The sequence below is a fragment of the Xenia sp. Carnegie-2017 genome, unplaced genomic scaffold, assembly GCF_021976095.1.
Source record: "Xenia sp. Carnegie-2017 unplaced genomic scaffold, XeniaSp_v1 HiC_scaffold_14, whole genome shotgun sequence".
NCBI lineage: Eukaryota > Metazoa > Cnidaria > Anthozoa > Malacalcyonacea > Xeniidae > Xenia > Xenia sp. Carnegie-2017.
The window spans coordinates 11,597,727-11,612,223 of NW_025813447.1; the positions used below are offsets into that span (position 1 = coordinate 11,597,727).

Sequence of the window (14,497 nt, forward strand, 5' to 3'; positions counted from 1 at the left end):
TTGAGTTGTTTTAATCATAGGCAGATAATATCTACAAAACTTTAACAGCCATTTATTATTATTGCATAGGGTGAATGAAGCTGCTTAGAATTTTCGAATGTATGCAGCTTAAAAATCTATAAACTTATATTGGTATTAAAGTATAATAAAAGAAAAAATATTTGGTAAAGTTCAGCTCAACGTTGGTTAATCTATGTACTAAACGCAGCGATTTTTTTCCAACTTGCAAAATAAGAAATTATAAACAAATTATATTGAAGATAGCCAAATGTTTCACGTATTGCAACCCAATTAAACTGAAATTGAAAGTATTTGAAAGTTCTTATGATTATTGAATGATTTGAATCCAATAAAAACGAAACTGAAATCTTCAATAACCGAAACAAAATAGATGACCAACGTTAGGAGCTTGATCATTTACTAAATTTTTATTTCTATTTATAAATGCTACAATGTGATAGAAACTGACGAAGTCATTAATTTAGGAATTGATTATAATTTAATTTTATTCAACGTGTAATGCTTTGAACATTTGAACACTTCTTACATCAAAAAGCTTCATAGAATGCCATAATGGAAAATCAAACAATCAGTACACTTAGGTATTTTAAATCATGGCCAAAAATTATCCATTACAATATTGCTTCTATTTAAGATCCAGCATCCAATTCCTCAGGGCTTTTTGGTAAATGAATGTGTTTCTTGGTTTATTATAAGCATTTTGAAGCATGTGTACATAGGCTGTAATTCCAAGAAAATAGCTTGTGCATGTGTAGTGAAAAAAAAGTTTAAACAATTCCAAATTGAGATTAAACTTTATATAATTACTAATTAATTGCTGTATAAATGGCAATTTTGAATAGAAAGTCATGTAATGACCAGTAAATATAATAAATGATATAAAATCCAAGAGTAGACGTTAAAATCATTCAAAAATCCTTGAAACATCCCATTTTAAATGGAAAAAAAATTTGACACCTTAATGTTGTCCAAAATATGCACAATTCATTAACACACAACCTTTTGTTCTTATGCTACACAAAACAATCTCCATCTTACTTCGACAGCCTATAGAGGTATCCCCTTATTGTTGCATGGCAACGCCACTTCCGGTGAAACAACGCGCTTTGATTGGCTTAGAAACATTTGTAGCAGCCATTGCTTTCACGTAATAGAACACGGTCCATAGTGAAAAATATTAAATAAATTTCTTAAAGTAATTTGCAGTACATTGTGTACATACTAGCTATTGCATATTTACAATATAAATAAAAATATTTTTTAAAGATAATATAATTTAAGATTAAAGGTACTTAAATGATACATTTCAAAAATAAAGGTAAAATCTGAAAAACGGAAAAGGTAGTAAGATTCTAAGAACTGGATGGTAGCAAGATTCTAAGAACTGGTAATTTCCAATTTTTATTTGCAGACAGAAAAATATGACATTCTCTAATCTTAACCGTTCCGAAAAAGCGACGTTTCTCTTCTAGCAGTTACTTTGCATTTTTTGCTCAATCAAATGTGAAATTTTACTTTATGAATGATCACATGAATATTGATGTATGAACATGACAAAACTAAAATATTGTTTCGTTCGTTTTTCACAATAATTTTAATATCATAACTTTAACAATCTGACGATGACAAAAGTCCAATAAACATGAAATTAACAAAAAAACATAACGTCTCCATACACCACGCACATACCCTGAAAACGTGACATATTAACACCTTGAATCAACAGAGATCCCACTCAAACATCCACATTAGACTGCTGTACAGCAATGAGTTGATGAGCAACGACTAAATCAGCCGGAAGAACTATTTCTTGGCCGTCTTGACCACCAGCTACTGCTGTGATTGTAATCGCTCCTCCTTGCTCGTTCTCACCAGAATCTGTCATGTAGCTAAGTAAATAATAAATAGGCGATTTTAATTGAACTATAGTCCACCCAAAAGGTTTTGAGGTGAGCATACAAGGCAATTTTGACAAGACTTTAAAACTTGAACATTTGATTATATATATATGGCTAAAGAAACAAAAAACTCTAAAAAAATTTCAACAAGTTTCAAAGATATACTTCCTTACGTGTGTTCTAGACTTCTTTCTGCAGCAACCTGTTCGCCATTTTCTTCCGACTTGTTTTCGTCAACGACATGTTGCATCATTTGCTCGTTATCAACCATTGTTTGTTTAACGTCTTCATTGTCCATCATTTCTTCCACTATTGTATGACCATTACCTGAAACTATATATAAAAAAATCCTTTAATAAGCAGTTTGTTACTTAATATAAAAAGCAATGGGCGGATTTTGATGGAGTCTAAGAATTTGGTTCCTTAAACAAAAATACAATCAACACAACGAGAGATATTTCAAAAATATTAACCCTTAACATTCATGATAGCTGAGTAAACCTAAACATTATACAACTGTATTTTATTTGTATCATCAAAGATTACTTTAATATTTTTTCACAACAGGTCAATATGCGCATATAACAACAGTTATATGCGCACATTGTTTCACAGGTTATTGAAAAACAACCTACAGTTTCACAGGTTATTGAAATGCGTTCTGATGTACCTTTAAAGTGAGCTGAATAAGTAAAAGAAAAAAATAAAAACTCTGAATATCAACCTTGGTCAGTCACACTATGATCGTTATCTCGTTGTTGCATGTCCATTCCATTGCTACCTTCTGCGTCCTCTTTCTTTAAATCATCTAACGTAACCGTCTTATGATGGACATTGTTCATATGAAGTATGTAAGGCTCGTCTTCACAGAATGACATGTAACATACATCACAACGATGTCGGATATTGATATTGTGACGTTGACGCATGTGAATGATTAAAGGTGCGGTCTGCCTGAATGCACGCGGACAATAAGGACATGGGCGTGGTCTTTCACCAGTGTGTGTCATCGTGTGACGTCTCAAGGCCGAGCGATCACTGAAAGGTTTGCCACACGTCTCGCATTTGAATGGCTTTTCCCCGGTGTGTGTGCGCATGTGGACTTTGAGATCGGTGGAGCCTCGAAAAGCACGATTACAGACGAGGCAAAAGCGGGGCTTTATCGCACCTAAATATAAGCAAATGATTTATAAGTAGGTAAATTTTTTTCATTTCATATATAATGCAAAATCAAAAGGAACGAGATTCGAAATAAAATAATTAAATCTTTTCGCGATAGTAATGTAATGGATGATAGACCCAGGGTAAGTGTGACTGTGTCCCTCCACAACATCACAAAGCCTGGGGTGGGGATAATCTTTCTCAACATCACAAAGCATGGAGTGGGGGATTATCTTGGATGGAAAATTTAGAAAATTCTTAATGTGAATTGAATAAGAGTCATCGGAACTTCAGCTAAACTACAATCAACTCATGGTTTTCAAAGCAATCGTGCTGAAATTTGAAAACGAGGAATGATGTTGGTTCAACTTCATATAAATACAACAAAACTCAAAGAAATCTCAAAAAAAGTATTAAAAAAACTAACCAATCTTTCATTTCACTAAACTTTGTTATTTCGGGCTTCATTTCACCATAAATTACCGCAATTTTAAAAAAACGCAGCACTATAATAACATCTTTAGTAGACTAACCATTGTGAATCTTAGCATGCCGTTTAAGCTGCCATTCTGATATAAATGTCGCTGCGCACTTGTCACACTCATATTTCTTCATTTCCTCGCGTCTCGCGTGGGCAATCAAATGCTGACGTAGTCTCCAGGCTGTCTTGAATTTCTTTGGGCATTGATCACAAGGAAAGTCTTTCTTTTCTCCATCTTTGTTGTCAGACTCATCTTCACCTTCATCGTCCAACATATCATCAACGTTATTTACTTCATGAAAAAAATGGAAAAAACTTCAAATCTGATTTTAAAGCTAAAAGATGACATGAAAAATTGCTAATTTGAGAAAAATCGCAGAAGTGATTTGATGTTGAACTCCAAGCTAGTGTATTCTGTAAGGAAGATCTGATGTTGAAATTAGACTCCTTATAAGCCCTAGTTTAACGTTTGCATCATAAGTTATATTAAAACTTACATATTTTCCTCTCAAGTCTAGATATGCTCAAATCTAATGTCTTCCACCAGTCAAGTGTTTTTATCAAAAGTGAACTAAAGCAACATGTCCTCCCAGTCAATAATACATGATCTTGTACGTATAAGCCATTGTGATACTAATGCTTTGATGCCAAAAATGCTTCAATAAACACGACTTAGAGATACTGTCACAATTAACACACATATGTACCTTGTGTTGGTTGAGATAATTGTGATGCATGGCTTGTGTTGGTGAAATCAGCCATTGTTGGGGAAACCATACCAGGTTGTTGTTGATTCATACTTTGTTGTAACATTCCCATGAGGGCATTAATGAACACTGGAGATAGATTGCTCACATTAAAACTCTGACTGACTGCTTGAGAATTTGCTACTGTTGCATCTGTTGACTGGCTGCCATCGTTGTTAAGCAAGGCGAGAACAACTTGACCATTACTAGTATTTATTAACGGTAATTGTGTTTGTAGAGGTTCTTCCAGAACAGCTGTAAACTACAGGAGAAGAGATGACATTAAACTAACCTCAAATATTATTTTTTTGAAAAGAGAAGGACAACAGTTTTACTAACATATTCAAAACTGTCAGACGAAAATGTAAATTAAACTTTACAAAGTTTAGTGTACCAAGCAATAATACAGAAAGAAAACAAACTTACGATTTCTTTATCCTCAGCAACATTGCTAACTTTATCATCAGGATCCACCATTGCTCCTTCTGGTTGCGTTTTGAGATGAGCAATTTTGATGTCATCATCAGGATTCTAAAATTCAACAATAAACAAGAAATTAATTCGAGAGAGTTTTAAGGGGAAAACAGTTTTTGTTGAAATTTTAAGCAAAAGTTGTTGAATAAAATTTATGCTGAAAAAGTAAAGGCTCAAAACATTTTTTATTCAAACAGATTATTTTACAACAAATTTTAAAGTGTATTGATGGTGTAAATTAGCATTGACATAGGATGATAAATGATCAAGTAATTACAATTCACACTATTTTCAAAATAACAGCTTTTATGGTGATAAGAAATATTTATTTGTACTTAAATAATTACTGATATACTAAGGCAACAAAAAAACACAGTCTGTCTTTCAGAAAATGAAAATATGATTGCTTCCTCTTGCCAATTAAACCCGGTGTAACCATGTAAGTTCCACCAGATGTAGCCTGGCTAAATATGGTTGCTCTCACTTGGCTGTACTACTGTTTGCAGCCTGTTTATAAATAATTTGACCTAGATCCTCTTCTATATCTTACATCCAGCTTACAATAACAGCCAAAAAAATTTTTGCCCCAAAACTTTGCTATCATCCATTTCAATAGATATGTAGAATTATATGATGTGTCCACATGCTCAGAAGCCAGGTAGGAACTTCAAAAAAAAAATGCCCAACAGTATGAAACTTTAACTTTTAAAACCTGACCCAAACCCTAACCCTAAACGGCTAAACCAAAGATTATTCTTGTATTCTATTTTTTTCGCTATTAAGCACGAAAGAGTAAATTGAAATCAAAAACGTAAATCTACCTTTCACACGCTGAAATAAAATACATAAAAGTGACATCTAAAATGTTGCTCTCAGGAAATGACAAAATATTTAATTATTGTAGCAAGAAGATTCAAGTGTCAAGATATTGATGTCAAAAGCTTTTTAGACTAACCTGTCTTTTGGTATAACAGTATAACAAAACGTATCGTTCAAAAACATAAAACAGAATATCAGTAAATGACTTAAATCACAGTCAAATTATTTAATTTAAAAAATTAATGTGGTAAAATCATGAGAGAATACAAAAAAAAGGAAAGTTGAGTCTTACATGAAATTTGAATATTTAAAACTTCTTCGTCAATTTATCGAAATAAATAAATCGCTTTTTTTGCAATATTTCCTTGCACATTCCGTATTTGAATACATGTGTTTACCGCGGCAATTTCATCTTTTCAAAATTACATAAAAAGCTCTAACCATGATAAAGGATAGTCAAGGTACTTTGAGAGAAAATGTGAGGTTTCAGTGGGATATATTAGTGACGCATACCTTGTTGGTCATTCGCTTGTATTTTAAAGCCGCTTTTTCGCAAAGTTCTTTTACCGTTATATCTTCATTATCGTCGCAAGGGACTAAAATCCGCGTTTCGCCAATACATACAATGACTTTCATGACCAAATCCAGCAAATAAATTAGAAAAATCAAGCTCTTTTGCAAGCAAAATTCACCTCCTTCCAGGGACAAAAGGGAAGATCGTGAGCACGCGCTTCATCAACTCGGGTAGCATCATGGGTATTCTTTGGATAGTATATAAGCTGTATTGGGTCATTATGAGATCAGTTTCTGCGAATCCCACGTGCGTTCAACAACAACATAATAACACATTGTAAACATAATTTCCTTCACTTGTTTGACAGTGTGAACGTAAATTTGAAAATTAATTTGAGTCGTCAAAAAATGAAACAGTGCGGAGTTTGTAAATTAACCGAAAGCAAATACAGATGTCCTGCTTGTCGAATTTTATAGTAAGTGTGGCTGTATAAATTTGTACTTCATCGAAATTTTGAAATGTTTTTGACAATTGACAAATTAAACTTGACTATTTTTTTACAGTTGCTCTGTTGGTTGTTACAAGACACATAAAGGTAGGTGAAAATATTTCAGCATATAAGACGTATTTCACACTTAAACAAAACAGCATAATGGTATTGCTACTTAAAAAATCTCATGTTTTTATGGAGTGAACCAGATTTTTAAAGAGAAGTTTGAAGGTGCAATTTGTACTTTGAATTTCGTTTCAGATTTGTGTTGTAAACAAGAGTTTGAGGAAGTTGTTTCATGTGTTGAAGTGGAAGCAAAGAGACCTTTAGGTCCAGGTAAATTATATAATAGGAAACAAATGGATTCATTAATTTATATATAATATAAATATGAGTCTTCATTGGACTTTAGCACATGTAATGTATTATTAAGTTGGTGGCTGAACAAAATCTACCATGCATAATGGACCATGAAAACATATTAAAGACAAATTTGTGTGCTCTTACTTGCTTCTTATAGATTTGAAGAACAATCTATAATCATGTATATTTTACTTACCAAGATTTAGAACCGGGAGAATTGTGTGATGATGAATCAAAGTATGATGAAGATAGGATTAGTGAAGAAAAGTTAGCATTGTTAGGTAATGATATTTATCACTAGATAATATTTGGGATTCTTTTTTTAGTATTTTAATGTATGTAGAGTACGTACCTATGTGTATGGCTTCACAACTTTGCTAATATGTTTGTCATTTTGAAAAATTAAAGCCCACATGACTACATTGTTAGCTACATTGTATTCTTTATTATTTATAGATAAATCTCAAGAGGTGAAAGACATGCTACAGAATAAGCATTTACGACAACTTATCATGAATATAAATGAGCAAAGTGATGTTGCAGATCAGTTAGATGCGGCAATGAAACTTCCAGTGTTTGCAGAATTTGCAAATGTTTGCTTGAAATTGGTGGATGATAGACTATGATTTTTGGAATGATTATTCTCAGCAAGTACTCCTGCTCGGTTCTTACATGCCCTATTGTATTTTCACATCTATCATATTCCATTGGTACATTCAAACCCAAAGGCAATAATGTTGATTGTATCTTAGTTGGACTCAGAGCTCAATAATGTTAAGACATATTATGAATGACACTATAAAATAATTGACTATGTATATGTACACCAAATGACTTACATTCTGTATTTCATAACTTGTAACCATATGCTTTTTCTTTTGCTTCAAATAATTTCAAAGACAATTTCTTATAATAGTAAGCCCCCATTCTTGAGTAATTTGGGGGTGAATAGGGGCATGGCTCTCTAATCATTCCATATTTCATGTGTCAAAATAAGATATAATGCATGTGCAATTTTTCCATGTTTAGAGGATTGTGGCTAGTGGTAATCCACCAATGACACAAGTTTAAAAAACAGTTGTAATATTTATGTACACATCTATTCTTGCATACTGAATCATTTTTTCCTTAATTCAATTGAGGATAAAAAATTATCCAATAGAAATGGGTAACGTCAAAACATTTTATATAAATGCCACACAACTAACACTCATAAGTTAAGAAAAAAAAATTGTTGAATACTAAGTGTCATACACTTATATATCCTTAATGAATTTTATCTTGGAAAATATTTACAAAGTAAAGTTGAATGGAATAGCTCTCATGCTCATGCTGAAACGAGAAAATTTCCAAAATTAATCAACGACAAGTCAATGAAATTCTCGTCCAGAGATATGGGTAATTGAGTTTGCACATCATGGTGAGTTTTTACATGTCTTGTCAAATAACTTTTGTCCGAGAAACTTTTCTGACATATATCGCATTCAAAAGAATTTAAATCGCTATGAATACCCTTGTGACGTCGTAAATTATCTCTTTTGGAAAAAGCCATACCACAAATGTCGCATTTAAATGGTTTCTCTCGCGTGTGGATTTTTTTATGTTCCATCAATGCACCAGATTGTTTAAACCGCTTGTTACATTCGTCGCACCCGTAAGGACGTTCATCTGAATGTACTCTCTTATGTCGATTACGATCACTTGAGGTCACGAAACGTTTTTCACAAACATCGCATTCATAAGGTCTCTCGCCCGTGTGCGTGCGCTTGTGTCGATTTAACATGTGGGAACTTCTGAACTTTTTGGGGCATTCATCACATGCGTGAGGGTTGTCATCTGAATGACTTTTCTTGTGTTTTTCCAAGTAGCTTTTTAGTGCAAATGTTTTTTTGCAAACATCACACTCAAAAGGCTTCTCCTTGCCATGCGTCAATTTATGTCGTTTCAAATTACGAGCCAAGGAAAACGCCTTATTACAAATGTCACAAATAAATGATTTTTCACCTGTGTGTGTGGTCATATGATCTTTTAAACGATTCGACTCAGTAAACTTTTTCTGACAAACTTCGCATTCCAGTTGTTTACCTACGTCATGTGACTTCATGTGTTTGACCAAGTAACTTTTTTCGGCAAACTTCTTACCACACACTTCACAATCAAAAGGTTTTTCATTGCTGTGCGTCACTTTGTGTCTTTTTAAATTCACACCTTTTCCAAATCTTTTCCCACAAACATCGCAAGCGAAAGGCTTCTCGCCTGTGTGTGTTCGTTTGTGACAGATTAAGACGCTCGACTGACGAAAGGATTTTTGGCAAATATCACATTGGTAAGGTCTTTCCCCCGTATGTATTCGCTTATGACGATTCAAATCATTCGAAGCGACAAATCTTCGTTTACATACATCACATTCATACTTCCTCGGTGGTTTCTCCCGGTAGCGCTATCCACGTGGGTACTTTTGTGGCGCTTCAAACCTGTTGTGTCGTAAAATCTCATTTGACACACGTCACACTGATGAGGTTTGTCGCCAGTATGGAGTCTTCGATGTTTATGCAAGTTGGAGGATTGAACAAAAGTCTTCTTGCAAAATTCACATTCAAACGGTCGTTCTCCTGTATGTTGTAGTCTATGTTTTAATAAAGTATTCTTTGATAAAAATCGTTTTTCACAAATGTCGCATTTGAATGGCTTTCCTTCATTTGTATGTACTTTTTGATGCAGTTTGAGATAACTGGAAGAGGAGTACGCCTTTCCACAGATATCACATTTGAACTGATTACCATAAATATGCGTATATTTATGCCTTTCCAAAGCACTTTTATGTGCAAAAGCTTTATTACAAAACTCACACGTATGCGGCTTTGGATTTTCGTGACGTCTCATATGTTTGGAGTAAATGTAGTTGTGGCTAAATTTCTTGTGGCAAATGCCACACTCGAAGCGCTTTTCACCTTTATGGACTCTCTTGTGGGCAACAAGCAGGCGTCGAAGACGATAAGACTTAGTGCAGAAGTCACATTTATACTTATTCATACCTTTGAGAGCAACTTTCAATTTTTCTACGTTTCTTGAAGCGACTTTCAGCTTTCTTGAAACTCTTTCCGTTGACTGTGGGGTAGAACTTATCGGAATAACTTCATTTGTCAAAACTGCATCCTCTGTACAAATATTATTGTTCCTGATCATATGATTGAGAGCGGCAAATGAATTACCATTTGATTTACTGTTGTTATCAAAATTCTCTTCATTTTCGCAGTCGTCAACAGAGAATTCGTTATCAATATCATCACCATTGGAACCTGATAAAAAAAGAAGGATGAGTTCTAGAACATGGCTATACTTAAAAAATCATTGATTTTAAAACAAGCAAGGATATCTTCTCCAAAATTAAAACAAATTTAGATATTTGAAAATTGCTTATAATAAAACACAAAAAGGTAGCTAATTGTTTTCTATATTTTCATAGAGCACAAAATTGTTGGCGTTTTCAAATTAGCTACACACTGACATTCGTTGGTTCAAACGTATGTTTTTTCTGTTTTCTATCGACAAACGTAAAACGACCAAAATAAACGAAAGTCAGACCAAGTTGAGAGTTATAAAAAATGTTTAGAGTGAAATAAACTTAATGAATATTTTAGTTGATTGGAACGAATATTCTTTGGTTCATTTATATTTGCCTAACAATACAATACATCTACATTTACTACCTTGGGTCGAGTCACCAACTCCAACTGTATCCAATTTAGGGCTACTTTTTTCCATCTCTTTTTCTACCCCACTTTGTTCCCTAAGGCCTCTACTCAAAGCTCCCACTTCAGGTACGTGTGCTTCTGCTCGCCTCGCTAAACCAAAAGATTCCAAAAATTTGCTTTTCGACACTGTTGGATCTTTTACTCGCCCTTTTTCGTGCTTCTTTTTATGCCGTGTTAAAACGATCTTATTTGAAAACTTTTTCCCACAAATTTCACACTCCAAGTTGGCTTTTGGTCGTCTAACAGTTTTCTTACTGAACAGGTTTCTCGGAATTGTACGCACATCTGCAGCTGTTAAAGCATTATACGAGACACCTCGTTCAGTTGTACTCTGTTCTTTGGAAAGGCGTTTTATTTTCGTTTTTTCAATAATGCTAGTGAATCTAGGTTTTTTCTTTGATTGGATGTTTCTTGATCTAATTTCATTAGTTTTTGCTGACAAAGTATTCGGACAACATACACTGGTATGTCTTTGAAGATTAGTTTCGCTCAAAAACCGTTTATTACACACCTGACAAGCTAATGAATTTCCGCGTGCTTTATCTGAGCTCGTATTTGACAAATTTCCCTCGCGATTCAATTCGGCTGTGGACAATTCATTACTTTTGATTGATTCTTCCTTTTCTGAGTTTATTTTAAGTTCTTCTGACATTTCACGAGAACATAAGCTCTGATGCTTTTCAAGTTCGCTTGTATTGAAAAATGATTTCCTGCATACGATGCATTTTAGAGCCTGTTCTTTCACTCTTTCGCTCCTCCGTATCGACAATGCTTGCAAACTTTCCTCTTTGTGAACACTATCACCACATTCTATAGACTTAGAGCAAGTTTCTTTATGTTTTTTTAGTTGACTAACATTCGCAAATCGTGTATCACAATCACCACATGGCAGATTGCTAGACTTTTTCTTTATATTTCCACTTTGCTTTTTTGGTTGTGCTTTGGGTTGCGTCTGTTCACCCGTGCATGTCTTCTTGTGATTGGCCAAATAGTCTGACCGAGCAAACTGCCGCTTGCAAATATCACAATCAAATCTTACACCAGCATGCATATTTTTGTGCCGTTTTAGTGTGATGGACTGGAGAAACTGCTGACCACAAACGTCGCATTTGTGAGGTTTCTGGTTGGTATGTCTTTTTCTGTGTCTGTTCATTGTACTTGATTGTCGAAACCTTTGGTGACATATGTCACATTCGTAGGGTTTCTCCCCTGTATGAGTCATTCTATGTTTCGTCAGTATAGTGTTAAGGGTAAAACGCCTATGGCATATATCGCATTCATAAAGTTTCTCGCCTGTGTGCAATCGCTTGTGTACAGCTAAAGAACGAAGTTTGTCAAATGTTTTCTCACAAATATCACATTTGATACGAAAACCAGACGCCTCGTGTTCCTTCTTATGCGTTGTGTAGACACCAAAATTTGTAAAGCTTTCATTACAAAAGCAACACACGTAAACTTTGTCGGATCTATTTTCGTGCGTCTTCATGTGTTTCTTCAAACCGTTTTGCTGTGAGAAACATCGACTGCAAATGTCACAACTATAAGGTTTCTCTCCCGTGTGTATTCGTGTGTGAACAAGTAAGGTTCTCGCTTTAGCAAATTTTTTTTGGCAAACAATACATTCATAAGGAAGCTCCTTCAAATGCGTCGCTTTTTTATGACTAGCTAAGGTACTTGCTTGAGTATACCGTTTATGACAGGTATCACATTCATAAGGTTTCTCTCCAGTGTGAGTTATTTTATGTCGCATTAAGCTACCCTTGGTTGAAAAGCATTTTCCACAGATATCACAAGTGGGTTTTTCTGAAACAACTACGACTTCTTCATTCACATTGTTTTCCGACTCAATCAAAGGAATTTCTAACTCTCGCAGAATATCCCACGGGTCAACCATTTCGTTGCTCGAAGCGTACAGTTCCACTCACTCAATGGACAATAATTCCTTAAAATAAAACAAGTTACATCACTTGCACGCATATATCAGTGAAATTGTTGTTAACATTTCAAGTTGTCAATGAAGCTAACTGAACTAAAGTTCCATAAAATATAAATTGCAAGAGTGGAAAAGGGGTTATAAATATACCAACAAACAACAATATAAAATTGACAATCAATTTTATGGTCTGTTTATAAACTATAACAAAGATGTAACTTCATCATGTTCTTAAGGCCAATTCACATGACCCAATTTGTCGGATCCGATTTTATTGCATCCTAAAAGATGGATCGTGTAAACACATATAGAGTTTGCCTCCAACAGTCGGATCCTTCAATCTAAAAAATCGGATGGAAATAGAACTTGTTCCAATTTCATCCAACAATATCAGAGGAAGCCGACTGATCTCAGACTTTTTACTTCCATACTTCCCAATTTGATTTAGAGCGAGAAATTAGATTTGAAAAAGATTTGAAAACAAGAATAAAAATACACAAAATATATATCGATAAATGTACTGGATAAACAAAAGGCTGCTCTTAAGACTACAGGCATCTAAATGAATTGAATTGTCAACAAAATATCAGACCATCTGAACAAGCAACCAAAAGTTGGAACCAAAACAATCAGATCCCAGAATCTGATTCCCAGCATAAAAATTGTTCAAGAGTTATTTAATATAAATGTTATTAGTGGACATTTTCATATCACATACCTCCTGTTGATATTCCTATGCCACTTCCTTTCTTTAAATAAAGATGGGTAGATGTTGGAGTACTAGTAAATATCAAACCAGCATAAATGTAAAGATGTCATACATTAACATTTCAACATATGCATGAAATATAGTCACCAAATCAATGGCATATTTTTCTATAGTCCACTCGTCAAAAAGGTCAATCTATATGCCACCATAAATTGACGTTTTCTGCCTTTATATATTTATAGCTCAGAATATTAAGGTATAGAACAAGATTACTTTTGTAAGCAAAATGTGCCACTGACTTGCCACACAATCTGGAGCAGGAGACAGAGACAACACACGCTCTATATATTCAAAATGGCAGAATTTTTAAACTAAAATTCATCCACAGGGGACAGCTGCCTCAGTTTCTTGCACTGAATGGACAAGCAAATCAATGGTCAATAATATTGACACAAAAATCACAGTACATGATTTACTGGTCTGGTCACAACTTTAGTATTCTGTGATGAAAGTCAAACTCAAATAACTTACAGTGAAAATTCTCTCCTTTCTTCTATTAAATAATATTGTATATCATAAAAATTAATCACTATAAACGCTCAATAATAAATTATATAATACGATCATTACGACTTCGCACAATTTGTACAAAAGAAGCGCTTGCCCATATCAAATTTTCAAATCAAGGCTTTATTGAATTAGCGGAGCACTTTGTGGTTTTATTATAAGTTTCTTATACAACAAGCGTATGTCATATGGTGGTTTGACCAGATTTATCACGAATTTCCTTTTCTCAATCTCAAAATTATAATCTGATTCTGATTGTAAATTTTAAACTTTACCGGCAGCAATAGGCAGCTTCGAGGTAAGCTAGTTTCATAGTAACATTTCCATTGAAATAAATGTCATTGAAAGGTAGTGAGTTTATATTTAAAAACAGCACTACAACACAATGTAATTATAACTTTTACCAGCATGAAAATGACTGAATTTGTAAATTTCAAAATCGTGCACCGCCCAAAACTCCATGTTGCTTGCACGTTGTCTGAAGTCCGAATGACTGGGAAGAGGAATAAAATTCCAATGGTGTTTCCATTGTCTATTGAAATTTCATTTCTTTAAAATTTATATGC

General features: G+C 34.0%; 3 protein-coding genes across 4 annotated transcripts; 1 reads left to right on the forward strand and 2 right to left on the reverse strand.

Moving 5' to 3' along the window:
* Positions 1-1,396: 1,396 nt before the first annotated feature.
* Positions 1,397-6,313, reverse strand: LOC124433910 (zinc finger protein with KRAB and SCAN domains 3-like). Its single transcript, XM_046983765.1, has 7 exons — positions 6,114-6,313; positions 4,734-4,838; positions 4,269-4,569; positions 3,614-3,853; positions 2,644-3,087; positions 2,093-2,252; positions 1,397-1,910 (listed from the first exon to the last, which is right to left on the reverse strand). Exons 1-7 carry the CDS (start codon positions 6,234-6,236, stop codon positions 1,757-1,759), a joined length of 1,527 nt encoding a protein of 508 aa, XP_046839721.1. The 5' UTR covers positions 6,237-6,313; the 3' UTR covers positions 1,397-1,756.
* A 112-nt stretch (positions 6,314-6,425) lies between these two features.
* Positions 6,426-8,084, forward strand: LOC124433914 (zinc finger HIT domain-containing protein 3-like). Its single transcript, XM_046983771.1, has 5 exons — positions 6,426-6,589; positions 6,678-6,709; positions 6,866-6,940; positions 7,168-7,248; positions 7,424-8,084. Exons 1-5 carry the CDS (start codon positions 6,522-6,524, stop codon positions 7,591-7,593), a joined length of 426 nt encoding a protein of 141 aa, XP_046839727.1. The 5' UTR covers positions 6,426-6,521; the 3' UTR covers positions 7,594-8,084.
* Positions 8,085-9,163: 1,079 nt separating this feature from the next.
* Positions 9,164-14,413, reverse strand: LOC124433907 (zinc finger protein 595-like). 2 transcript variants are annotated; one of them, XM_046983759.1, is made up of 4 exons: positions 14,336-14,413; positions 13,374-13,435; positions 10,678-12,664; positions 9,164-10,266 (listed from the first exon to the last, which is right to left on the reverse strand). In XM_046983759.1, exons 3-4 carry the CDS (start codon positions 12,614-12,616, stop codon positions 9,332-9,334), a joined length of 2,874 nt encoding a protein of 957 aa, XP_046839715.1. In that variant the 5' UTR covers positions 12,617-12,664; positions 13,374-13,435; positions 14,336-14,413; the 3' UTR covers positions 9,164-9,331. The 2 variants fall into 2 exon arrangements, with proteins under 2 accessions (XP_046839715.1, XP_046839716.1); XM_046983760.1 differs by lacking the exon at positions 14,336-14,413 and adding an exon at positions 14,207-14,321.
* Positions 14,414-14,497: the final 84 nt, after the last annotated feature.